The sequence below is a fragment of the Anarhichas minor genome, unplaced genomic scaffold (genome assembly GCF_050575085.1).
Source record: "Anarhichas minor isolate MPS153535 unplaced genomic scaffold, ASM5057508v1 ptg000003l, whole genome shotgun sequence".
Taxonomy (NCBI): domain Eukaryota; kingdom Metazoa; phylum Chordata; class Actinopteri; order Perciformes; family Anarhichadidae; genus Anarhichas; species Anarhichas minor.
Window position 1 is genome coordinate 7,923,881 of NW_027466449.1, and position 25,961 is coordinate 7,949,841.

Consider the following 25,961-nt stretch of genomic DNA (forward strand, 5'->3'; position numbering starts at 1 on the left):
GTTCCTGGTTAGTGAGAATCCTGTGGTACCTCACCACGAGTCAGATAGCAAATAAGTATTAAGCCTTTAGATATTGAGGTTAAATGAACTTCGAAGTCCAAATCCTACAGGGTTACATGGATGAGCACTTTTATATTTCTTGCAAAACTATCTTGGTATGTATCTCCTTATTATGCTATAATGGTTGTACAGGGGGGCCTGTGGACATGACATCCTGAGATGAAGTGAGCTATCATACAGCCAGAGTGTCGTGAGTGGAGCACATCAGAGCGCCGGGAGGACCGACTCCCAATCACCACCGCTGCTCTCTGGCTGAATCTCCCTGGCTGACGTCAGCTGACTGCCTCGGCTCTCCGCTCCTCCGGACACAGCGCCGCGCAAACATGCTGCTCTCTGTGCCGCCACGGACAGGATTCAACCCGTACAACGGCTACACCGGCAAACACATCAAGAAGGTAAATAACAACACCGCATCCCACTTCTACCCTCTCTATTCCCGTAAACAGTGAGTGATTTCTCGACGCGGTGTTGCTCCGAGTCCTTCAGTTAAAAGCTGCTCGGCTGTTTAAGCTGCAGTGCCCTTGAAAGTGGATCACAGGCGACGTTTAAAACTCTCTGTCGCAACCTTTGCTGTCGGCTTTTTGATGTTGTTGCTGAATTGTTACAAACATTGTTACATTGTTACCTGTAGATTACTACAACAGTTTGCTTTGGCTTTTTGTTTCCCCCTGATACGGTCGCTGTTCCCTTCCTATACCTAGCCTGCACGCAGAGAGCAGCTTATAAATGCGCTGTAGATGCTCGTTAGGCTGCGAACAAGATCATAAAAGATAGATTTTATTCGACTTTACTGTACATTGGTGGGGGTTGTATCAACTGTGTAATGTTTCGGGGATGTTTTCATTGAATTAACCACAAGTTAGCAAAGTTTTTTTTTCCTCTTTTACGCGTAGCGATATGCCCCACCCCTTCAGTCCTACGAATGGTGACTGAGATGGTTTTTGCATGGCACTATGCAAAAGATGAAAGTTACAGCGCCCATGTAATATTACTAATGAAGATGGATGTGTTTGAATGGGATGTGCAGATTAGTTCTAAAGCAATGACAACAGAGCTGGAACAATATATAAGGTCTCGTATTGATTAACTTGTCTTTTCATATGAATAATTCATGGGGTGACATTGTTCAACCTCCCTTTCTGTGCAGACTGTCTAGATTGATTTTATTTTGTTCTGAGACATGGAAATTACAGGATTACACAGAACTGTTTTTAAGCAACAGTGAGTTAGTCAGGTCTAGGATTTGAAGCATTTTGTGTGATTCCTCATTTTTAAACTATTAGGATTTCTGCCCAAAATGTGTCCCAAGTGAAGTCGAAGCCTGACTCTCTGCATTTCTTGAGTAACGTTTCAACAAAGCTGAAACAGAATACCTCCCTCCTTCCCCGAGTTATTCCATTCCCTGCCTCGCGGCTGGCAGGAATTCAGATTGCTCATTTAAATGACCTGGAATGCCTGGAATCCTGGATTCAGACAATGTGCTAATTTCAGAGGGGGGGGGGGGGGGGGGGCTCTGCAAACTCAACATTTTCCTTAAAAGAAGATATGCTTCTTTTTTTAGCACGTTTGGCATTGTTAGAGCGTCAAAGTCACACAGAGGGACGACTTGTAAATCCAACGTCAAATGGTAACCCCTGTTCAATGTCTTTACCAACGGGAAAAGGGCGGAGAAAAGAAAAGGATTAAGAGATTTCGCCCCCCCCCCCCCCCCCCCCCCCCCCCCCTTTCCTCTGCTTTCGATTAACTCCCCCTGTCTTTTTTTCTTCCTCCCCTGTGTGTTTCACATACCTTGATTCCTTGTCTGTCAGTGGTTCAGTTCACATGGAAAAGAGAGCCTGAACATTCTTCCTGCTCCCTTCAGGGTACATGATACCTGTTGAAAACAGACTATTTTAACCATCTGTTCACGTTTCTGGTGTTTTTTAATGAAACTGGACTGAGGCAGGAGAAGGAGAGCACGGAGAAGTCTCACCTTTTAGCCACAAGACACCACGGATTTTCATCACTTTTCTTATTTGGTTCTTCCCACCGTACACTGTTTTTCTTGCGGCTGCAAAAATATAATATGTAGAGATTTTGTCTGTTCCACTATGATCTTTTCCACGGTGCCTTTTAAAGTTTCTTCAGCCAAGCAGGTAGGACTCCACACTTCATTTGATTCAAGATTTGTAAACATACTTGTTGCATAACATCAATAATGAATAGAGGTTATGACTTTGACAGTTCATTTGTGCATTATTGAAATGATACTGTATTGTAATGAAAAGTACCAATATATTGATAATTATAAGCAAAATGCATTTTATTTTGGAACTTATTCAAATAATGAATATGTTTGACACTTTTAATAAGGAATATAGTCATGTTTCTGTGGGCTTTGGAGGCAACTATATGCTTCTCTTGCGATACAGATGAATGACTTCACGAAATGTGAAGATTTGTTAGATTTTCCAACATTATCAGCTTCACAAAAGGTTTGTGTTGCCAGAATGATGTAGCAGAATGACTCACATCTCTGCTATTACTACAGAATTAAAGGCATACATCCAGCCTCACTTGGCACTATTGTTCTCTCTCGGATGAGAAAGTCGCCTGGACTCCCTACGGGCATCACCTCTGCTTCCTCTATCTGTAATTATCTCATCAGTCTTCAGCTGCTGCCTTGAGCTGCTTTCTCTGCATCACCTTGTTGGCAATTTACTGTAGTTCTGCTTCTTGCAAAACTATAATAATAATACATTGAGGCAATTTACCTTACTGCAACTATAACTGCGTACTAATTGGGGTGCGAGGACTGTATATATGTCCAGCTTCTCTGTACAGGAAGTAGCAGTAGTATGAGTGTCTGTAAGCAACTGAGCATAGATTTTTTTTCATTGGCAGGCTAGGATTAAATTGTTATTATATACTGTAGAAATAAATGCCTTCATCATGTAAGTTGTAAATGTGTGTATGTTGTATGTACACAGGAGGATTTCCTTTATTTATCAGTTCCCACAGAGCTGTGATGCCCCAGGAATGTAGTTCAATTTAACAATGACTGCTCGGACTCTAATCTTAAACCAAAACTTGTCCCCCACAACCCCTGTCCACTTCAAGGAAAGAAACACAAACATGTGTGCATTTCAGAGGCATGTAAAGAATGCTCCAAAAATGACGCTGATGCAATAGGGAACAGTGTAACAAGATTATGTGGGTGGCTGTCGACTGAAGAGTAACAAGTAGGAAGGAAATCAGTAACATGTCAGGAGGTCAGGTTTGGGGCACAGCCTAACTGAGCACATTATGCAACCTTACAAGTAAAAAAAAAAAACGAGAATTGTAATCCCACATCATGTTTATTTTCACTTCTTGTCATACTTTCCAAGCTTCCTTTTCTTACTGTATGCGTGTTGTTCTGAATGCATATTTGTTTGGCGTTACCTTACGTTGGTGTCAAAACACCTGGTGCTAGTGCTGGAGCAGATGTGGAGTAGGTGTGGATCTGACTCACTGCCATCTTTTTCTCAGAAGGAGCCTCGTAGAGCAGTCTTAATGAGACACTATACCTTCTGACTTGAGAGCACATGAGAGGGATTAGTGTTTTCCGCTAACAAGCTCAGATCCTAATTAGACAGGCCCCACTAGCCAGGCTTGGGGCAGGACTCGTTCTCTCCTGTCAGATCCCTCCTGATAGTCTGTGCGGGCCGCCTACAGTGAAGGCAAGGGAAAGCACAGGAAGAGGCTGTGATTTTAGAAAAACAAACAGTGTACTATTGATGCTTAAGAAGAGAGGGAGATTAGAGAGGAGGACCGAGATGAATGGGCCCTGTGAGTCACTGTGATTTTCTCAGCTTGACTAAAAAGACGGAATAAGTTCTGAGGGCTGATTCCTAGACAGTTTGGAAAACTTGAGGCAGATGGGTAGCGTGCATACAATAAAGCTGGCAAAGGAATCATTGGTGTTGCTATACTCATGTCAGTAGCGTATGAAAATATGTTGCTATATTACGCAGGTTTACAACGTATACGTTAGAAGAGCTATTAGAGTACACATTTGTCCTGTATTGAGGGTTTGGCTAGAAATGGCTTTATACTAACAAGGGTATATTACATTTATGTTTCACGCATACATCATCATATATGCTTAGTATGCATCTTTAATAATATGTCCTACCTGTAGATCAGACATCATGTAATGTTGCAGACATTACACTGAAAACATTGTATGAAATAAATAATCATAATAAAATAAATTTAAAACTCACTTTAAACATTCAAATATTAGTTTTAGTTTTGTGAAATGTCATGTTCCCTCATATTTTTGTGTTTCTGGAATTACACTTGTAGCTGGTTAGAACAGATCCACCGCAGAGAGATATAGAGGTCATAATTGGCTTGATTCGAGCAGTCTTTTGACAACTCTCGCTCTGTTAATAAGCTGGTGGTCCAGTGCTGACCTTGTGGTGGTAAACAAGTCATCCCATTGTTCCCTGAGGCCGAGCCTGCTGACCCTAACTAATCAAACAGTTCCTCCTCTGCTAGCAGTGGTAGCAACACCAAAGTCAGACTAAGCTGACATTATACTTCCATACCAATTTGATTTATTGCATGGTCCTACTAGTATCGATAGATTTTTCAAAATGCAATCATTGAAAACAGCTGTTGGATAAAATAATGTTTATGAGCACATCTACATTTAAGGTCCCTTATCACTGCCTTATATGTGGGTACATTTATGCTGATGAACATCGTGGCTCAGCCAATAACATGCTCATTGCATGCATGCATTGATGTGAGCGGAGTCTCTGCATACTGCTCCTTTCATGCTTACACATCCTTGAGCAGTGTACAGTGGCACTGAACTAGCAGCTCATGAAATACCAGATGGGACGTTTAGGTCCAAGTGCATAAATCACAGCATATTCAATTACATAGTTGATATATGCAGTCATCTGAGAGATTGTGGCAAAGATATATGACCTTAAAAGCATCTTCCCTTAATAAGTCAGTTTATCCAAATCTAAAAAAAAACTAAAAAACATTTGCCGCTATGCCATTCAGATAGTTAAGGCTTTGAGATGTTTGCCACCACCCCAAGACAATACTGGTGAATGGGATTTGTTTTTTGCTGCTCAAAGCACCGGAAAAAAATATATTTGAAAAAGCCAATATAAAAGTTTCTGTCCTAAAGAATGTTGTGGTAACCATACAACCACCATAGATCGCCCTGTGAACAGTTTTGATTGGAACTGTTTCAAATACTCCCAGTAAAAACTGCAGCATAAAAGCCTCTCATGCAGCAGCTTGAAGCTCAGCCACTTAAATCTAACCAGTTTTAATGTGATACGCTTGGGTTGTACATTTAAATGGGCTCACTTGCCTTCACAAGATCACAAGATATGTAATATTGAAGGTAAGTTCTCAACATTTACAGTTAAACCAACAGGTATACTGTGTTTTGTAGACAACTTGTAACAGATCTCCATGATAACAGTGTACCGCAGGCTTGTTCTTGCAAACCAATATATATTGTCTAAAGTCCACGATGACATTAAAAAAGGGTGTATGATTGTCTTAAGGAATTAATTAATAACAGCTAATCTTTGAAGATAATACATTTTATAACATTGACTATAGGGCCACCATTAATGTATCTCCTGTCCAAGCAGGGTGTAGGGACTAAATTGTTGCTGGCTGCTTGTAGATGAGAGTGATTGATTTTAACAGTAAAGGTTTGAAGTATCTGTATAACCTTGTAGCTGGTGATTTCTTAGGATTCCCATCTCTGCTAAACCAGGGCATACTCAGAGCCTGTAGTACATTGTCTACACATCCCACCCTCTCTGTATAAATTACCTTTTAATGAATGTGTGCATTTTTGTTTTGCACATTCTGCTACAGTAGACTACATTTTGTATTTCTCATATTTCTCTTTGGATGTACGAATAACATAATAGTCATGTATTATTTCACTTACTTGTTCTGTGCATATAGAAAATGTTGGTATATTTTCCTTCATATCCATCTTTTGTATTTTCCATCTCAGTCAGCCATTGTTTCTCAAGTTGTGACTAATTGTGTCTTTTAATTGACTTTCTCATCAAACGCCCGTAGTTTGAGCAAGCCACTTAGTCGACCATTAACAAAAGCACAAAATCTAACCATTCTCTTTTTTGTGGAGCAGACGTATGTGTCCCCCTCCAACCATCAGATGGCTCCTCCAAGCCCCAACAACATCAACAATAGCAACACCACCACCACCACCTCCATCAGCAATGGCAGCAGCAGCAGCAGTGGGGGAGAGCAGCTGAGCAAAACCAACTTGTACATCCGTGGCCTCCACCCAGGAACCACAGACCAGGATCTGGTTAAACTCTGTCAGCCGTAAGTTACCCAAAGACCCATTGCTCCAACTTCAACATATGTACTCAATAAATCTCTCTTTGGCTGCTCACTGTGCAAATGAACCAGGTTGCAGTTGCAGAGTAGATTTAGATAGAACAGAGTGTTGGGTTCATGGATAGACAGGCGATGACTGGCTGTCTGAATTCATCAAGGATTGCATGACTACGTATACTTGCATGACTTCCTTACACTTGAAATGGACATTAATGCTGAAGCACACCGTAGCAGGTATTTCTGGAGCAGAGAAGAGGGCCACATTTTCATCCACATGTTGTTTAAGGCCCATCATTTCATTTAGTGGCCCTGTGGAAAAACAAACTATAATTTTGGCAGCAAACTAAGACCTTTCACTTTGGCACAGCTAAGCACAGACTTTCCAACAACTAGGTACAGAATGTTTAGTCTCCCTCTCTCACGCTAATTCTGTCTGTGCGTCTCCTCTTGCTTCTTCTTCGACTTTTGACCTACATGAGTTACTGCTCCTCTGTGCCTTTGTCTTGTAGATTATCATCAAACATGTGATGACAATGCTATCCTTCTTCAAAGTCATATTCTGCACTATAAATAATACTCCATGTTGCTCATCAGTGTGAGTGTGAGTCTTTGGAAACTCTGTTGTGGGCAGCATGCAGTCAGACATCAAACAACAGCCTCATCTAATCCATCTGATATGTTTGTTAGGCCTGCAGTAGAAGACATCAAAACGAGTAGGGCTGAGATGAATGGTCTGCGTTCACTTAATTGAATTGTGGAGCCTGGTGATGAGGACCAGAAGAGAGGAGTGAGAGAAAACGAGGGAAAACGAGAGCGATTGAATAAGGGAGAGAGGGAGGGAGGGGCCTGCTGTTTTACAGCTGTCTGGAAGATATGGCTCACATGAGGCTGCCCAACCCTACAGGAAACGGCGAGCCCAGGGGAAAGGGAAAGACAAACAAGGGCAATGGCATGAAAGAGGAGGGGGGGGGGGGGGGGGGGGGGGGGGGGAGAAAATCAGGGGGGTGAATGGAGTTCAGGGTGTGTGTGTATGTGTTAGGTGGTGTTCTGTGGGGGTAGTTCTCATATTTCTGCTTTCACAGAGCAGATAAAATCACTGCATGAAATTTGTCTTTTAGCAGAACACATTAAGGCCAGTGTAATTCTCAGTTAAACTGGACTGAGAGAAGATACTGTATCCGATGATAGTTAATAGGGGACATGCTTTTCTTGACTATGTAAAACAGTAGGAAGACAAGTCGGGTAGGGAATTTGACTTAACTCAAGTTTGAACAGCAAATGTGTGCATAGTATCAGGACACCCCACTCCCAAAGCTCCCCTCCCCCACAGTTGTTGTATGCACGCTCTGAAGTGTTCTGTGTAGGGAGCGAGTGATGAGAGGACGGGATGGGGGTTGGTTCTCCATCTCCGGCCCCTGCAGTTGTCTCTCTGGGTGCTTTGTTGCTGCTCTGGTTCTCGCCCTGGTCCGTTTCTGGTGGTTGACCATGGATGGACATCAGGCTGGGCTATGCTGTGCTCTCTCACACATGGCTGAGGCTCCAGCCCCTCTTTTCGCTCTGCATCACATAGTCCAAGACCTCTGAGGCGCAAATCAGTAAACGGGTATCTCAAGTGTGTAAGCAGGGGAGTGCAGCAAGTAGAACTCACAGCTTAAATGTTCGTCATAATGTTGGTCATAGACTGGTGGGATTGCTGTGTGCCCACAGTAATAATGCATATGGAAATATAGGAGGAAAGTGTTTTATCTAGTGGCATCTGATGGCATCTCATTGCTTAGAATCAGAAATGCGCTGTATTACAATTGGATAGACATAACTCAAGTAAAATCTGTGTATTCAATACAACATGTGTCAATAACTTATAATTGGTGTATATTCTCATAAAAACGTAATAATCTTCACGGGTGACCTATGGCCACTTTGGTAGAATAATAAAGATGTAAAGATTGTTATATAAGTAGCTCTTCTAGCCTGGGTGAAATGTGGCAGTGGTGCAGTGTAACGCTGTCTAGAGAGAAGCTGGTTAGTAGAATGAGAGTATGGCTGGGAGCCAGCATTGGACAGGACAGCCAAGGAGAGGCATATCAGATTACACTGCATGCACATGCCTGGAGAGATGGGAACCGATTGACACTCTGCCGCACACCAGCATTTGCCTGCCGCATTTGCCTGAGCCAGGCACCATTCTATGCATATGCAGTGTCTATAGCTGGCCAGCTGGATAGATTTTGTATTGATAGTACATTGTGAATTAATCTGAAAATGCAGCAGAGACATTTATGTTTACCATATTGTCACTTCACGTTGGATTCCCCTTGAGTTACGATCCCTATTGACATCTGTGTAAAAGCAGGAGTGGGTAAGATATGGGAAATCTATAGTTCTTTCCACTGTGCACAAACCCACTGGACATTGTGCTTATAATTAGGGGCCAGCCAGCAGTTTGGTGACCAGTTATATTATTATTATTATTTCTAGGAAATCTGCCTTGCATGAAACCATGAATGAAAATATACCAAACTTTGCACATAGGTAACTTCCTCAACTGGCTTTGTGGGCTATTGTCCTGATAGTGGGGCTACAGCAACTGTCTAAAGTTTAAAACATTACAAATTCATAACATACACATGCTAGCACTTTGCAACTTTCACCAAAATGTAGGCCCAAGTGAGCAGAAATGCCCAGATGCTTCCAGCATGACGGGAATTACGAAGTCCATCAATGTTTTTCTCAAAAACTGTTAAACAAATGTAACCTATCTCCTCCCAAACGTGCCAGCCTGCATCTTCAGACTTGAATCGATCAATTAAACATCAAAATCTTTAAGTGTAAATAGTAATGTACGTAGCTACTGCGAATTTGATAAATCTCCAATGTTCATGAAAATAATTTACAAAATGTTGAGGTCACGGCATCAACATGTAAGTCTCACAATTTCATCTCAAAAACTGCATTTTGTTTTTACAGTATTTTGAATTTTATCCTGGTGTAAACCACTGCAGCCAATGGAAATAGAGCAGCTTTCAACATCAGTTAAGGAGCAATCAATCTTTGTCATAACAGATTGCAGCCACCTCTATGGATGAAATATGCAAATTCTCAGAATTCTGTCTTGATCATTTTGGGCACTAGTTTGAAATATGCAACCTTTCGCGATTTCCTAAATCATAGTGTAAAGTAGATATTTGAGACCTGGTTTAGGCAAAATGAACGTACTAATGCCTCCTATAGTAGACAAAAAAACACGTGACTTAGGTTTTATGATAATGGACCCTCCTGTAGTTCTCATTTGTCTTCCTCCTTTTAGTTTTTCATCTTCCTCCTTCTTTCTTAGTGCTGTGCAGCAGCTCTAATTTAATTTATGCCTCCCCCCTCTCTAAAGATTTCCCTACACACCATTTATTATCAGATGGCATAATTGTATTCAGTGTCATTGCAGTGAATCTATCAGGTGAGTTATAATTCAGTCATCATGGAGCACAATCCACAAGGGTGTGTTCAGCTTAGAGAGAAACCACATTGCCTCAGCAATGTCACAATGCCAATATTGAATTTAAACAAGTCATTACAAACACATTACAAAGTGCAGGAAAGGATGATCCTCGAGTGTAAACCTCACTGTTTTTCAGGTACGGGAAAATTGTATCCACCAAGGCCATCCTGGACAAGACCACCAACAAGTGCAAAGGTGAGGCGTCTGGTTGAAAGTAACTGTTGAGCAGAAGTTAAAAGATCAGTTCATAGAGAAATGACTCAAAAGTATCAACAGTATTATGAGTCTTTGACCTTCATCTTGACTTGTAACATGAGCTCAAAATATAAAAATTTATATTGTACAATTGTAACTAAAAACATCTGTCCTTCATGGAAAAGCACAGTCCAAACCCAACTGGCTGTCTCTTCACATTCAAACACTACTACTACTATGAGAGCTTCATGAGATCAAATTAAATGCTTGTGTCCATATCTCATTGTCATAACGTGTAGCCTATATGTCATGCTGGATGTCTCCGTCCCTGCAGGCTATGGCTTTGTTGACTTTGACAGTCCGTCCTCAGCTCAGAAGGCAGTGACAGCGCTGAAGGCGGGTGGAGTGCAGGCTCAGATGGCCAAGGTAAGAACCCCACTTAAGATCAATATTCACTGGTTTCATTTCTTGTGACTTGGTGTCAGATTTCGTCAAATTGTTTATCAGAGTTAAATTCTCAGCTCATGGGAAAAAAACTTAAGACATTTTAACAGTGACTCAGCAAAAAGTTGAATGATGAATTATTAATTACAAATTAAATGTTGAATTATTAACCTTGCAGCAGAAAGGTTGGTGCTATGCCTTAACTGCTTCTTATACATTTCTTTTTTAAAGCTGCGGCAAGCTTTTTCTCTGTCCTGCTTTCTCCCCAGGTTTTTTTCTCCCCATGTTGTCATGTTATATGAGTCACGGTTGAGGAATATAAGCCAATTAAGCCTCAGCTTGTGTGTGCGTACATATTAGCTAGGCAGTGCTCTGGGTGTGTGCTTAAATCAGTGTATTTATGGGTATTAATGCACTGTCGAATATGTGTGTGCACAAACAAGAGTGCAGAGAAACATGCGTGTACATGTGTGTACATGCGTGCATGATGTGTGTGATGTGCTTCTTAGTGGTGTCGGTGTTGAGGGAGTGTGTCCCAGGGCCTTCTCCCTGAGCTCCCCATACAAAGGCCCTGTCTGTTCTCCCTGGTGGCATCTGACTCAGTGTCTGAGCAGCTCCCCAGTCAGCGGGGCCCTGTGCCCAGCCACCCGCCCTGTCAACACACACACACACACACACACACACTATCACACATGCACTTCACCAGCCTTGCCCCTACCAGGTTATGATACACTCACAAGCCACGCACACCACCAACACCAAGCTGATCTCTCGTAAACTGGATCAGTAACACTCATACAGCTCCTTGCTCACAGAATAACTTGATTTCACTCCGGGTTTACTACTTTGTGTTTGCATCAGATTTCTCTCTGACTCATTCTGACTCATTGGCGGTTTAAATCCGCAGCAGGTCTCCTCTGCTCGCTCTCATGGGTCCGAGCTTCATCTCGAGTTCGCACTGCTGTGGAGGAGGAAGAGGAGAAGGGAGGTGAAGGAGAAATCACCTTCACCACAGGTCACAGCGATTGCACATGCATTATTCATGGCATGGAAATTAATTCACACTGCATTTACAGGTTTTTAATCGCATCTACACTCTGAGATAATGAATATGCAAAATGGTTAGAGGGTGATACAGATCGGTTATCTTACAAGATGCTGTTGGCCGAATTTAATTTGTCTGACGGGAGGCCAAAAAAAAGAATATAAGACGCCTACAAAATAGTTGACAATAGTTGATAAACTGTGGCACTTTAAGAGTTTCTTTCAGGTTTGTTACTAATAATTTCAAATTCAGATTGCCAAAAACTGCATAATTTGTCTGATTTATGCAAGCCAGCAGAGCCGGCCTCTGTAGCTGCATTCAAGGTCGGGATTACCACATGAATATTACTGCTTGAATGCAAGCGACATGTTATTACAATGACCTAGGAAAAAGGATGATAATGTTTGCATGGGGACAATGATAGCACAATGCTTTAGATGTTCTTCAGATCATTTTCAAAGGTCCAAATTGTCTCTGCCGTGATTCTGCACAGAGCTAGAGCACATAATCATTTCAGATCATCCATGAATAGAGAGCCATTTAAAATGTAATTAGGCTTTGATATCCCCTTACCTGGATCCTGCGCTTTCATTCTCCTAAGAGGCTAGTCTCACACAATGGGCCTGTCGTCTACCCTTCTGGTAATATCGTATGGGTGATGGAGTATGAGAGAGGAGCGTGAAGAGAGAAAGGAACGAGTTGGAAGAGACAGAAATAGGGAGTCAGAATGAGAGAGAAATTCAGTTGAAGTCCAGCCAGAATACCATCTCATCATCTCTGAATATCTCTTTTCTTCTTTGCCCTCATCCGTGCAGCTCACGCCAAAACGAAATCCACCCTTTACTTCAAACCCGATTCCCTCTCTGTCAGACTGTTTTTTAACTGTCTAATGTCCTGCAACTGCCACCCTTCCAAATATCAGGCACCTTCAACACCCTGTATGATCCTCTCATACTGTTGCTGGCAGCTTTTGAGTGTCTCTGTAGATTTTTGGAGGGCTCCTGACATCATAAGTCTGCCCCACATACTCGTTCATTAATCCTCTCGTGGCTTCTCACCTTTCAGCAACAGGAGCAGGACCCCACCAACTTATACATCTCCAATCTGCCGATGTCCATGGACGAGCAGGAGCTGGAGAGCATGCTGAAGCCCTTCAGCCAGGCCATTTCCACTCGCATCCTCCGTGACGCCAACGGGACCAGCCGAGGCGTGGGCTTTGCCAGGTATAAGCTTTGATTATTTAGTTACTCGTATTAGGGCAACGGGGCGAAAAGTGATTAGTGATGGCCTCATGTGCTTTAAAGAAAATATCTAGTTGCACAAATCTCAGTATTAATCTTGGTGAGAGAGCCCTCTGGTGGCCAGCGCAGGTAGAACATCCTCACCTGTAAATATGAGCACACAGCATGATACCTTGTAACCTGCTACAGTGATTGTTATTAATAAACATTTATTGTGAAATTTTCCTATAGGATGGAGTCAACCGAGAAATGTGAAGCCATCATCCAACATTTTAATGGGAAATATATCAAGACTCCACCTGGAGTTCCAGGTGAGGTGTTTGAGATGGCATCTTGTTTGATTATCTGTTGAGGAAAAGAACATTTTAAGTTGATAATACTGACTATATATCTTCATATAAAGTAATATTGTCTTACTGGTCCAGTGCCACCAGAGCCCCTGTTGTGTAAATTTGCTGATGGAGGCCAGAAAAAGCGTCAGAGCCAAGGAAAATATCTGCAGAACGGCCGGCCCTGGACGAGAGATGGGGAGAGTGTGAGTTTATTTGTGTCCGATTGACTTCTTTGAACATGCTTTATTATGCAACATTGCATGTGATCAGCCTCCTCTTGACACAGTCCTTTGTCTCTTTTCTCCAGGGAGGAATGACCCTTACATATGACCCCACCACAGCCTTACAGAATGGGTCAGTACTACCACTCTGACAAATCCCTTGTACAGCCAGAGGGAGTGTGATCATGTTGTGGTCTGGTGACTGATAACTCTGTGTCTCTTTCTGTAGGTTCTACTCCTCTCCATACAGCATTGGCCCAAACCGGATGATGGGGCCGACCTCCCTCTCCCCTTACATGCATTCCCCTATGTCCACCTACCAGGTAGTTCAGACCCTCAAAGCTTAGGTGTTATGTAGTTAAGACGCTAAACTGTGACAGACTGGAGTTTAATCAAGCCCAGGCCTGCTGTCGCACACCTATAATTTGTGAAACATTAGTTGCCAAATGTTTTAAATCTAAAAATAAAACGGCTAACTTTATGTCTCATCTATTTATGGTATGGTATGTTATGAAATATGTGTGTCTTTCTTGATCATGCAGGTACACAACCCATCCTGGTTACATCATCAGTCATACATCATGCCGCCCACAGTGAGTGACTTCAATCTTAAAGCAGTTGGCTCTCCTTCCTGTTGTTGTTGCAGGAGATGCCTTTCTCTCTATATTCTGCTGCCTTCACAATCCGTCTGACTGACTAACAGTCTCTTTGTTTTAATGGCCACTGCTTTATGTTATTTTAAGTATTATTATTATTATTTATTATTATTCTTTTTTTAATAGGGAGCAGTCTTGACGCCAGGAATGGACCACACCATGTCCATCCAGCCGACCTCCATGATGGGGCCCCTGGCGCAGCAGCTCAGCCACCTCTCCATGGGCAGCAGTGGCACAGTCAGTAGAAAGCGGAACATTTAGCATTCAGCCGTGATTGATGTCGAGCACTTCATTTGACCAGTCTATGATTGGGTAATGCAAGAAGATACAAAGGGAGAGAGAGTTTATTCACTGCTTTTAAGGATATGCCGAATCCTTTTTGTGGAGATAACTAGACTTTTATTTGGGCAAGTTGGGTAAATCAACAGAGTGAGAAGAACCGAATGGGATGTTCTTCTTCAGTTGCTGGTCCCCTTTGTAATTTAGGCTGATAGACATATAAGTGTAATTTCACATATACTTCTTGTCTAGTGCAGCTTTATGTAACAGTGTTATTGTTGTTATAGCTGTCATGTCTTAATGAAATCTCCACTCTCCTGCAGTACATGCCTGCAAACACATCTATGCAGGGGACCTACATCCCCCAGTACACCCAAGTGCCTGCCACCAACATGTCAGTTGAGGTAAAGACCTCTGTTTTCTCTCACTAGAGCAGTTTAAATCAATGTTATGTGAAGCAGTCACTCATGGATTCTAATCGCTGCTGCCTCCCTCGCAGGAAAGTGCCGTCCAACCACCTGTTGCCATAGAGACACCCACAGAACACACGACCTACACCTACCAGCATAACAAGTGAAGAGGTGGGTTGTGGTTATTGTTTTGTGTCTCTTAACGTGCATACATCTGCTACTACAAACACATCATCCTCATCATACATCACCTTACTGCGTAGGTGCAGGAGCAGCTCTTGTTTCTAATTGGCTGGTCTTGTCGCCTTGTGTCAGATCTTCCTCTGGAGCCGGAGTGACTCTCAAAGCGCTGAAACTCGGCACGGTCGACCATGCTCGTAAAGGCACCGGACACTCGGGAGGAACGCGGACTGTTACACAGAAAGGACAAAAAATAAATAAAAAAAGATATTTTCTACAAACTCATGTTTTACAATAAACTCTTTTACTCCAACAACCAAGGCTGGAGGATGGCAGGCAAATGGAAGAATGGAAGAACAGAACGAGGAGCATCTATTTTGATAACAGTCAAGTCACACACAGACACACACTACATATGTTGACATTTCTTTTATTTTCTAATACTGTTCCGGGGAGCTACAATGAAACCATGAAAAAATACTTCAACACCATGTTTTATTTTGAGTCATGTTTTTTTCCATCTTTTTGTAAGAGACACTGATTTTGCTTCACTTTTTTGTCTGATACTTTCAGGCTTTGAAAACCTGCCTTTTTGTACATAGTTTTTTGTTTTTGCGTGTTTCTAGCTTCATGTGTCCTAGTTTGATTGATTGGTGCAAATATTTAAGTGCAGGACTCGAAAGGCTCAAAGAACAACAGACAGACAGGGGGCAGCAAGTTTATCAGGTATGAAACCTACCTGAAGCGGTAACGCTTCTTTTTTGGCACTTGACTCTCAAATAATTTATAGTTCCAAACAATCTCGACAAAGCTTGAGACAATCAGAAGATAACAAAGAAGAGGAAATGTAGAGATGGTTAAAGAGAGGACTTCGTTAAAAGACCTAAATAGATTTAAAGCATTCCAGAGATTATTATCAGAAAGTTCTAAATATTTGTTCACGTTGCTCCACTTGATGAAATCCGAAGTTGCTAGACAGGGATCACATCTCACACAGAGCTGCCTGTAAATAAGAGATTTAAATGCATTTAGGCTTTCTTTTGATTTCCTTTTATCAGTGTAGTAATGCTTCAGTTATTTTAATAACAATATTTTACCAAATTGTCTGAACATAGCAATGTATGTATTGCTGTGTTTTTTGGTTTTCCCTCATGAACTTTTTCATAACAGGGGAAGCTGAATCTCCACTGCATCCCAAAATACATTTCTGAAGCGAGAAGTAGATGTTGTTGTTAGAAGTATGAAGTTGTTATTACATAGACATTGAGATCAACTGGTAAAGCTCGGCTCTGTCCTGTTATATCTTCAGAAAACACTATCAAGGTTTATTAAGGCCAGTACACAGATGCTTTAATACTGACCATTTTTTTGTTTGCATCTACTTCTGTATTTCTGTTTTTCACCCTCATTTTACATTTCTTATTTAAAGGTTTCATTAAGTTGTTTGTTTTTGTTAATTCAGTTTTAATACTTTTTAAGATTGATCCTATTTTTCAAAGATGTTTTGTTTTTATTTTTGATCGTGTGTTGTGTGCCTCAAATAGTGAGAAATAGATGTTTGCAACTGTTTTTGAAATAGTGATTTGTTTGTATGTTTGCTTAGTTCTCTAGTTCTGGTTTCAGTCTTGACGTCAAAGAGGCTTTAATGTTGGTTTGTTTTGTGCTTTTTCTTTTACAGACATCTCAGTTCTGTCTGTGTCACACATGATCATGGATTCATTATGTATGTTAGGTTCAGATGCATTGTTACAGAGTTGTGCCCCAAGCAGTTGGGAACAACGTAAGATAAAGTATATGTGCAAACCTTGACTTACCTCATCCTGCCAGAGAAATGTAGATTCAGTTTGTGTATAAGGTTCACAGGCAATAACCAACTTCAGCAGGTCCCATGGCCGTTCACAGCTGGTACTGTGTCCACATCCTTTAACTCTTCCGTCCAATGCTCGGAAAACCCGCCCAAGGTCTGACGATCTATGCAATTAATTTATTATCCTTATAAACGCAATACTACAGATATCAAAGAGACACCTCGCAACATTACTTAACATTCTGGCTTTATCTTTTATTATACATATACGTTGAGATATTTGTTGTTTTTTTTCTCTGGCTGACACATTCATCTATGGTTCATTGATTGTTCGTAAAAATTGCTGCATTAAAAGGGAACTATTTCATACCAAAATGTAGTTGTTAATATGACTGTAAAAATTTGGCAGGTGTGCTTTAATTGAACGAAGGCAGGTATGGCCACTCGACTACCCAGCTGTTATTTTACATGGACACCGTAGGTTTGTACTAGATGTAATTCACCATTCCATCCAGTTCCAGTTGTTGTGTTTGTTGCTTTCTTGGTTCACACGGTTTTATTTCCAGGACCAAATTAAACTTCACAGAAATGCCTTAGATTTGAGAGGGATAGTGAAGTGCTACTCAGATTTGTTTGGCTTGTTTTTTGTTTTGTTCTTGCACTGCTAATGTTGAAGATTGTATTGTCATCTCAAACTACTCTGAACATAGATCTATCAAGCAAAGACATCTCTATCGGACTATCTTGTGTTCCATTGTTTCTGTCCAAAACATTGAAGAAAAAGTGAATGGTGGCTTCTTGAGTCGAACAAACTATTGCTGCTAATGTTGGATTGAGTATTTAGAAATCTTGTCGCTGAAGGTCATTGAATATATCAAGTCACTTCTTAACTCATGTTCAGAGATGTCTGCGCAGTCTGTTGGTTTTGTTCAGTAAATGTCTGTCTGTGCCATGATGCAGGTCTTTGTCAATTTCATAAGAAAACCCCTACAGCTATTAAAGGTTTAACTTGGTTTGATTTGGAACTTGTCATCTTTTAAATACATTTTTTCACTGTGGTGTGTTTGCTTTTTGTTACACAAGGGACCATCTGCAGGTTTATACTTTGTAAAACAGATAATGCACTTCAAATAAGCCAACACACATCCAGGTTCTCTCATGTTTATCAAACCCAACTGATTTTGAGGTAATACACAAGTAACAGTCACAATACATGAGAATGTATTTCTAAAACGGACTTAAATCTAGATTTTTAAAAAAAACATAGGAATTCCATAAAGAAAAGGTATTTTACACTGTTCAAGAGGCTGTATATGTTTTAAGTATGTACAAAGTTAAAAATATATTGAATATGCCCAAAAGTTGCTGCAAAACAAAAGACTCTGAAATACATAAAATAGATTTTGAACCTTAATTTACAATCTTTTATCAAGACTAACATCCGTTGGTTTTTTTACCCTCCTGTTTTAGAACGTAACTAAGACCGTTTTTTCACACTTGCAAGTACGTGTGTGGCAGGTAAAACTTCCTATTTCCGTTATAAACCATACTCTGAGACAAGGCATGAAGACGCTTTAGGCCTTTTAATCAAACAAATTACAAAAATAGTCGTTTTAGCTGAAATGTTCGTACTATGGGAAAAAAATAAATAAATAAAGTTCTGCGCCCAAATACTAAGACAGGTTTTTAAGACTAGAAGCCATTCATACTTCAGTTTTCATAGTGAAGTTTATTTTCCTTTTATCGTACCAAGAGTATCAAACATGGACAGCGACACTGAAAAGTATTACCGTCGTTATAAAAATGAAGCAGCAGAAAGCGCTCGTGTCCCTGCAAGACAAGAACATGTAAACTTGGCGTGTCTGCATTGAACACCACATCGCAGAAGTCAGTACAAGCCCGACTTGAAAAACAGTTCTGGCTCGGCCATACAAAACATGCAGTGTTCCAGCTGCTAAACTGATGCTCCACGGGTGCCCCAAAAAACACCAACGTGGAGTAGAGGTCTGGGAGGCAGTGCTTGGTGCTCCGGCAACATCCCATCAGCTGAGATCAGCTGAGAGCTTGATTGACGGTAGAGGATGCAGAGTAGCAGAGCTGGTTCCTGATCTGATGAGCTGGTGTGCAAGTCTTTCCCAAAACAGGACTACTGTCAGTAGATCCTTCTGTCGAGCGTAGCTCAGCCGTCGTTACGACTCGTATTCCCAACATCGCGAGCCGACTACACAAGCCTACAACAGCTTATGGTTCAGAATCTCCCAAACCATCCGTTTTCTGAAGTAGGGCATGTGGTGCTGTGGAGTAAAGAGAAGTCATGCAAGACATTTGTAGGCCACTATCACGATGATATGCAGATTAATCTGCGCTTGTGATTACCTGTGTGAACGTGATGGGCTTGTCTTTGGTAATGTAATCTGCATATTTGCATGTGAACATTCCACAGTCACTACCATTCATCTGCTGTGGGATTTCCTGAAAGCAAAAAAAAGGGGGGGGGGGGGGGGGGGGGGAGACAAGATGTTATTGGACATTCCATGATGCAAAACATATCTGTACAGGTCTGACAGGATATTTTATTAACAACAATGACTATCTAATTACTGCTTGGACTTTGCTTTGAAAATTCTATCACATTTTAGAGTGGATTTCTTCCTACATAAGCATACAGCATCATGAGAAATGTTGTTATTGAGAATGCAATAGCATTATTAATAGATTGATATTTCACATGCATCACTGCTCCAACGACCTAGCTCACTTGTGAAAGTAACACAAAGCAACATTGTGAATTATACTGTTCTGTTAATGAGAAACGCAGTAAATTATGAAACCAAGACAAACCAAAATTGGTCACTTGACGGATGTGCCAGTGAAAGAACAGAGGCTTTATGTCACAGATGATTTATATTTATGGAGGTACTACTTGCTCCTAGAACTTTCTGCTGATAATGGAAACCCATCCAAAAATTCAAAACACATGCAGTTTCATGACAACAATGAAAACAGACTACTTCATGCTAACCGCCCTCATGTGTTTTGGACTTACATTGCGCTTTTTGCTGTGCAGAGTCCAGCCTACGGTATTCAGTTCTTTGCCCTTCTTGTCCTTACTTTCCTGTTGCAGGTATTTACTGGGGGAGAAAGTGAATTACTTTCTATACACTTTGATGGCTCATAAAATTATTTAGCAGGAGTTGCATGTACCTCTCTAAATATACATCCCATTCAACAAACAAACACATCGGATACTGAAACTCACAACAACATTCTGCATGCTTCATCGTTGTTTCCTCCCATAGAATCAAAGTAAATGACAGCCTTTTTCCGGAAATCCACCACCTAAGAGAAAGAGTTGCACAATAAAAAAAAACTGCAACATAAACTCCAAAGATTGCTACTTCCAAGTTTGCAATTACGGTGATTAAGACTTACAGAGAGGCACCAGTGCACCCCCAGGTGGACAGGAACCAGCAGGACGTCTTTAGAAAAGATGTCCATCTTCTTGGTCCAGCGGCGGACAGCAGAGTAGCCATTGCTGCGCAGCTTTGGGTAGAAAAAAGTGTTGAACGTATTGACTGATGGCAGGCCGGGGTCCTTGCTGCGCTCCACCAGCAGGTTCATGTAAAAGTTGATCACCTTCGAGATTAAGGAGGGAGAGTTTCAATTAACTGTACGACTCAGTTGTGTGACGATTATTCCATGCACAATATTACCACGGTCAAGTATTTCTTTGAACATTGTGATGAATACATAATCAAAACAGGGGTGTGGGAGTCTGGTGCTAAACGAATGCCCGCTGATCATTCACAGATCTGTGACCGTGAGGATCATTTACACCCACCTCATCATTGAGCCAGTTCAGGTTGCTGAGGGTCTGCAGGTCTTTGCGTGTAAGGCTGAGACCAAAACCTTCACTTAAAACTTCATGGTTCCCTCCTCTCAGCCCCTTGTTCACCTCAGCCTCCATCTCCTGATCAGAAAGAGACAGCACACAAATATTAACCTTTATTTTCATTAGATATCAATTTGTTCCAGCTTGACAGCCGGCAGAAACAAAAACAAAATGTGTTTTATTGTAAATAAAATGTTTTATTTTTAAATCTAATATTTAAATTGTTTCTGGTCTTATTGTTTTCAACCAAAGCATGGGACTAAAACGTGTGGAGAAAAAGAAACTATCTGGTCTAAACTTAAAGGCCAAGTTTGTTGTTTATATTCATTATAGTATTTGTAGCTAGTGCTGCTTGCTACTTTCATTCAAACAGAGTTTTCAAAATCTAGCAACCCTGGCTTTAAGTAGCATAGAGCACTTCATGTCAGCTGGAAGGAATTTACAATAAATCAACATGCACAGCAAAACAATAAGGCAACCATTTAGTCAGTCTTTACTTTACTTTTTAAAAAGGAAGAAATAGGAAAGTCAGAAATACTTGGGAAAGCCAGTCTTTTGTCTCATCTAAATAAATGATATACACAGTAAACACTGCATACTCATTAAGACACAATGACCACACCTCTGTAAAGTCGGGGAATTCGGGTTTCTCTTCTAAAGGCTTTGATTCTTCTATCACAAGAGTCAAAGGAACCTCCTTCTCCAAAGGAACTCTGACATGGACCTCCACATCTGGCCTGCGTTGCGACTCGTCAGACAGGCGCTGAGAACCAGGAACAACATGACACAGATTAGTGGGATCAGAAGAGATCGCGATACAACCGATTGGATAACACTTTAATCTGAAAGAGAGCTTCAGTGGTGGACCCTCACCTGCCGCAGCAACAGGGCAGCCAAGGTCTCCTGCTCTTCAATGTGTCTCCGTCTTTCTCTCGCCCGAGAGTCATACATACTCGTCCTACAGTGACAAAAGACACACGTTTTTCTCTGTTCAAACATAATTATCAGTCATTTATATAATCTAATACATGGGAGTGTACTTACAATTCTTTGATCCATAACTCTGCTTGGAAACATGGCACACTGTAAAAATACAGAACTCAGTTAACGTGTATCCAACATGTATGACATAAGTCATTGTTTTTACTGCACCAAGAATCACAGACGTAACATGGTGTGTCTGGGTCTATACAAATTAAATTTCGAAGTTAAGTAACAGCATCCAACGTGAAATGTAAAGACATCTACATCTTGGACATTTTTAAATGTTTAATCATGTTACACATTGCACATTAACTACAGTGAAATGTAGCTTGTCAAGTAAAGACGTAAGTAACAAAATAGCAACACTGAGTGAAGAACCATACTAACCTTGAGCGGTCTTGCTTTTTACCCTTTTGCTCATTTATAATAATTACAGAGTCACCATCATGAGCTGCAAGAAAAGACAAGGACATTACAAGCAAAGAAAGAGTACAGAACCAAGCAAATATTCAATTCACGATATCTATATTTCCATTAAGTACACACACACAAGAAAATGACCTGATGATTGTGTGTCCTGAGAAGAGTTATCCATAAGAGCAGATGGAGAGGGAGCTGCTGTGAGAGTAGCTGCTCTGCTGGAGCTGGGGTCTGTGTCCAGAGACCACGTCTGGATCCCCGGCCTATTGGAATTCCACAACGGGCTGGGCAGGTTGCTGGAGCTCTGGCTGGACATCCCTGTGGGGCTGGGGGGGCTGCTGGGTCCCTCTGAAGTTCCTCCTACTGGTGACCTAGTAGGGGAAGCGAACTGTAGCAGTCTGCGGCTCGTAGTCAGGAAGCTGGTACTGATGAGAAAGTGAAGGGTAAGCAGATGAGAGAGCAGGCACTTATCTAGATACAGTCCAGAACAGTCAAAGTGATAAAGGATAGACATGGAACTAATCAAATGTATTTAGCATTCTTATTCACGACCCACATAAATGTAGGGAAGGTTTGTAATCGGAGTAAAGATGGACAATAACTGGTAGTTCCAACTACAAAGCATACATGCGACTACCATTGAGTATCTGTAAACACCTTTCAGGCTACGCAGAGTAAGCAACTGACACAAGAACTGGAGTTTTGGATAAAACACCACTGTTGATCTTATACTTATGGAGCCACCCACTGGCCTGTGACTGCATTTAAACAGAACACCTTCTTCTGTGCCACACCCCCCCCCCCCACACACACACACCCACACTCTGTATTCCTTTGCATACTTCATGGAGGGTTTGGCATTGCTAAAATCGACTGCATTTGTATAAATACGTACAAATCTCTGTGTGACCTCACAAAGGCGTGTGAGCTGCCGTTGTGATGGAGAGATGACTGACCACCAGAGACCATGGTCAGAAGCTGCCTGTAGACCTCCTTCTCCTCTTCACAAACAGACTGGACAAGCAGAGAGGAAAACCAGTAAATAAATGAAGAGATGTAACAACTGAGTGAGCAGGAATTACATTTGTCCTGGTGTCTGACCTGCTGTGCTGTGCAGTGAAGCCTGGCATTGTGCATGCGCCCAGATGAGGAGCTGTGTGTTGGGCTCTGCACCACTTTGATGGGAAATGTCTTCTCATACATACTAGTGCAGGAGCTGCTTGCCACTCCACTAAAACTGCAGACAGAAAATGACAGTGTTGTAATCACACAGTATAAAGACACGTCATATAACAAAAAGCAACTTTTGAAATGGGAGGAGGTAAAAACAAAGACACAACGATACCTTGGTGTTGCATATGGTCGGAGGTTCAGGGGCCTGCCTAACCGTGGAGATGGGTGCAATTTTGGGGTGATGGAGGGTGACATGTTGACTGAATGCCCATTTATTTTTGGCACTTCACGATGTGTAGGACTCATGCACACTTGTCGCCTACAGACTTTTGATCCCATAATGTTCTTGTCATTGCGCAACCATTCTAGAGTTGATAAACAAACAGTAGAACAATTAACTTCTTTCTGAGAGCTTAAAGCCTGGCCAAACTTTAGCTTTGCAAAAGCTTAAGTGACAATTTTACCCGATTTGGATGTTTTCCACTCCAATGTTGTCGAGGGAGCAACGAACGTCTCATCCAGACAGTTCCTTTCAACAATCTTAAAGCAAAAGCACACATGACTTCTTTAAAATCAAGGCAAAACATGTTTTGACATCTCTACAGTCAGGCTCCAAACATTTATCCCTTACCGGCATCCCAGCCCAGACTGATGCTGATGTGGAGGGCTGTGGTTCTCCAGGCGGTGGACCAGGATAGGCAGGCAGTATATTGCTCAAAGTAGGGCTTACATTGTTTCTCATCCATGTAGCCACACTGGAGCTGTGACTCTTAACCCCTTCAGCTGCAACCTTGACTGTGTCAATAAGATCCCCTAAAGGAATTTAAAACAAGACATGTTAATACTGATTATATCGCTACATACACTCACACCATAATATGTAACAAAGTTAATTATTAATTACCCATTCGAGATTTCTTTACGATTAAGCCATCTTGGTCGATGTTATGTCCATCTTCCAAACTTAAGGAAAAAAACAGATAGACGCTTTACAGTTAATAAACACATTCCGTCCATTTCGACAAATTGAAACGTTACACGGACTCATAAATAACTTAAAAGCAAACTGGGGTCGGTCTTTTTAAACACACCGACTTGTGGTTACACACGGGAGTAATGCTGTTACAGCTCATACCATTCAAGTGGTCTTTTCCTCCTTAACGGAACATCGCCCGGTCTCCGGTGTCCGTCAGAGTCCTCCACAGCTGGTTCACCATTGCGAAGATTGGCAAAGCTCGTTTCTATCCATTCGTAGATGTGATTCAACATGGCTCAAAAGTTTTAGAAATAACGCCGCTGGTTTAAAGATAAATCGCTATGGCTACTTTAAGTCTACCTGTCTATATAGTCAAACCTAATGAAGCCAGTGCGCTTCATTCGACTGAGGTAGGTTAGCTGAGGCTGTTTCAAAAGCTAACAGTCCTCACGATTATCATTTCACAAATGAAACCTAACCGTTGGCTAGTCAGTTGAGAATTAGCTAGTTGCCTAGCTAGCACACTATGCTAACTACCGCGCTAGCTAATGTTGCTACGACGCGGCTAATTTATGGAAGTATGTTTAAATTCCAGCAGGAATGCGACAAGTCGCAACCAACGCGTTCGGAAAAACGGTTATCATTTTGAGTCCCACGCTAACTCATTTATATATCCCTAACGTGACTTTAAAAAGCATATAAACTCGTTGAAGAATATTATCTCCCGCTTCTTCCTCATTCAAAACCACAACATGGCTGATGAATAGGACGCTCAACCATCGCACATTGTGATTGGATGACTGGATGCTGTGAATCTGAGTGTACCCGTCTTCTACTGGTTGATTGCAGACTGGCGGAGACCATTTAATAATACGTCACACGCCGGCTTTGACTTCTGAACACATGTAGACCACACGCACGCAATTATTTAGCGTTACCGCTTTCATATCCTGTGTGTCTGTCGCACTCACGCACAAACACAATTGCGTGTAGATCTCGTCTTCTCAAATTTTTTTCTAATTATAATTTCAATGAATTAATCCGATTGTTATGCCAAACACATACAGCCACAAAGTGTGTTCTCAGATGCCTTAATCATTCATGAGGAGACGAACAGGTTTTGAGTATTTCTCTAATTCAATTGACAGACAGCATACATGCAAGCCAGGAAGATACCCTGTTCAGGATTAAGACCAGCTATTACCTGCCAAAGCAGCACTACATGACCTTTACCTAGCCATGGTCCTTAAATAGGCCTACCATTATCCACCCCGAGGGAAACATGAACAGACACACAGACATACACCATTAAGACAAAAATATATTATGATAAATACATTTACAATTTGTGCTATTATGCGTTCACAAATCAATAGACGCCTACTGAGCTACACATTAAAATTACCACTTGTCAGGGAAATACTTCAAAAATAGAACTATCGCTCCAAAATAAACATAGTGAGAGAAGCCACCTTATACACCGCTGAAATAATGTGAAAAGTAATTTATCAGAGGACCAGAGTGCTGGTAATTAACACGTAGAAACTGCATCACATTTTAAAGGAGGAAGTGTGTAAGCAGGTGATTACAGGAGAATATTCATAATATTTTGAAAGACACCTAAGACACCTCCATAATACTGAGATGTTTAGGCTGAAAATATAAAAAGGAAGTTAAGCTCCCTTTGTCCTATGAAAAGTGGCATAATAACATGTTTCTTAGATGGTGTTTCATGATTAACACAGACTAAAGGTACTGCTACTAAAGGTAAT

The 25,961-nt window shown here is 41.4% G+C and overlaps 2 protein-coding genes across 4 annotated transcripts; one reads left to right on the forward strand and one right to left on the reverse strand.

Moving 5' to 3' along the window:
* The first annotated feature begins 383 nt into the window (after nucleotides 1-383).
* LOC142949423 (RNA-binding motif, single-stranded-interacting protein 2-like) lies at nucleotides 384-15,252 on the forward strand. Its single transcript, XM_076091056.1, has 14 exons — nucleotides 384-455; nucleotides 6,227-6,426; nucleotides 10,071-10,129; nucleotides 10,464-10,555; nucleotides 12,684-12,841; nucleotides 13,091-13,170; nucleotides 13,285-13,394; nucleotides 13,499-13,545; nucleotides 13,642-13,735; nucleotides 13,955-14,005; nucleotides 14,195-14,305; nucleotides 14,671-14,751; nucleotides 14,847-14,928; nucleotides 15,073-15,252. Exons 1-13 carry the CDS (start codon nucleotides 384-386, stop codon nucleotides 14,922-14,924), a joined length of 1,233 nt encoding a protein of 410 aa, XP_075947171.1. The 3' UTR covers nucleotides 14,925-14,928; nucleotides 15,073-15,252.
* A 2,639-nt stretch (nucleotides 15,253-17,891) lies between these two features.
* Nucleotides 17,892-24,975, reverse strand: senp1 (SUMO specific peptidase 1). Of its 3 annotated transcripts, XM_076096034.1 has the most exons (18): nucleotides 24,349-24,973; nucleotides 24,118-24,176; nucleotides 23,845-24,026; nucleotides 23,678-23,753; nucleotides 23,386-23,578; nucleotides 23,142-23,277; nucleotides 22,936-23,054; nucleotides 22,182-22,465; nucleotides 22,008-22,071; nucleotides 21,681-21,719; nucleotides 21,510-21,594; nucleotides 21,259-21,399; nucleotides 20,586-20,714; nucleotides 20,177-20,380; nucleotides 20,004-20,083; nucleotides 19,791-19,875; nucleotides 19,121-19,216; nucleotides 17,892-19,038 (listed from the first exon to the last, which is right to left on the reverse strand). In XM_076096034.1, the coding sequence occupies exons 1-18, from the start codon at nucleotides 24,480-24,482 to the stop codon at nucleotides 18,976-18,978; spliced, it is 2,169 nt and encodes a 722-aa protein (XP_075952149.1). In that variant the 5' UTR covers nucleotides 24,483-24,973; the 3' UTR covers nucleotides 17,892-18,975. The 3 variants fall into 3 exon arrangements, 2 of the variants coding, with proteins under 2 accessions (XP_075952149.1, XP_075952163.1); XR_012955752.1 differs by lacking the exon at nucleotides 19,791-19,875 and having other exon boundaries at nucleotides 24,349-24,975; XM_076096048.1 differs by lacking the exon at nucleotides 19,791-19,875 and having other exon boundaries at nucleotides 17,892-19,216; nucleotides 24,349-24,975.
* Between the last annotated feature and the right edge of the window lie 986 nt (nucleotides 24,976-25,961).

Coding starts and splice junctions, on each gene's coding strand:
- senp1 (XM_076096034.1), bottom strand. CDS start 24,482: ATGTTGAATCACATCTACGAATGGATAGAAACGAGCTTTGCCAATCTT. Junction 22,466..22,935: donor GTGAGGTCACACAGAGATTT/GTACGTATTTAT, acceptor CTTTCTCATCAG/TACCAGCTTCCTGACTACGA. Junction 21,720..22,007: donor AAAAAGCAAGACCGCTCAAG/GTTAGTATGGTT, acceptor GTATTTTTACAG/TGTGCCATGTTTCCAAGCAG.
- LOC142949423 (XM_076091056.1), top strand. CDS start 384: ATGCTGCTCTCTGTGCCGCCACGGACAGGATTCAACCCGTACAACGGC. Junction 10,130..10,463: donor GACCACCAACAAGTGCAAAG/GTGAGGCGTCTG, acceptor CCGTCCCTGCAG/GCTATGGCTTTGTTGACTTT. Junction 14,306..14,670: donor CCATGGGCAGCAGTGGCACA/GTCAGTAGAAAG, acceptor ACTCTCCTGCAG/TACATGCCTGCAAACACATC.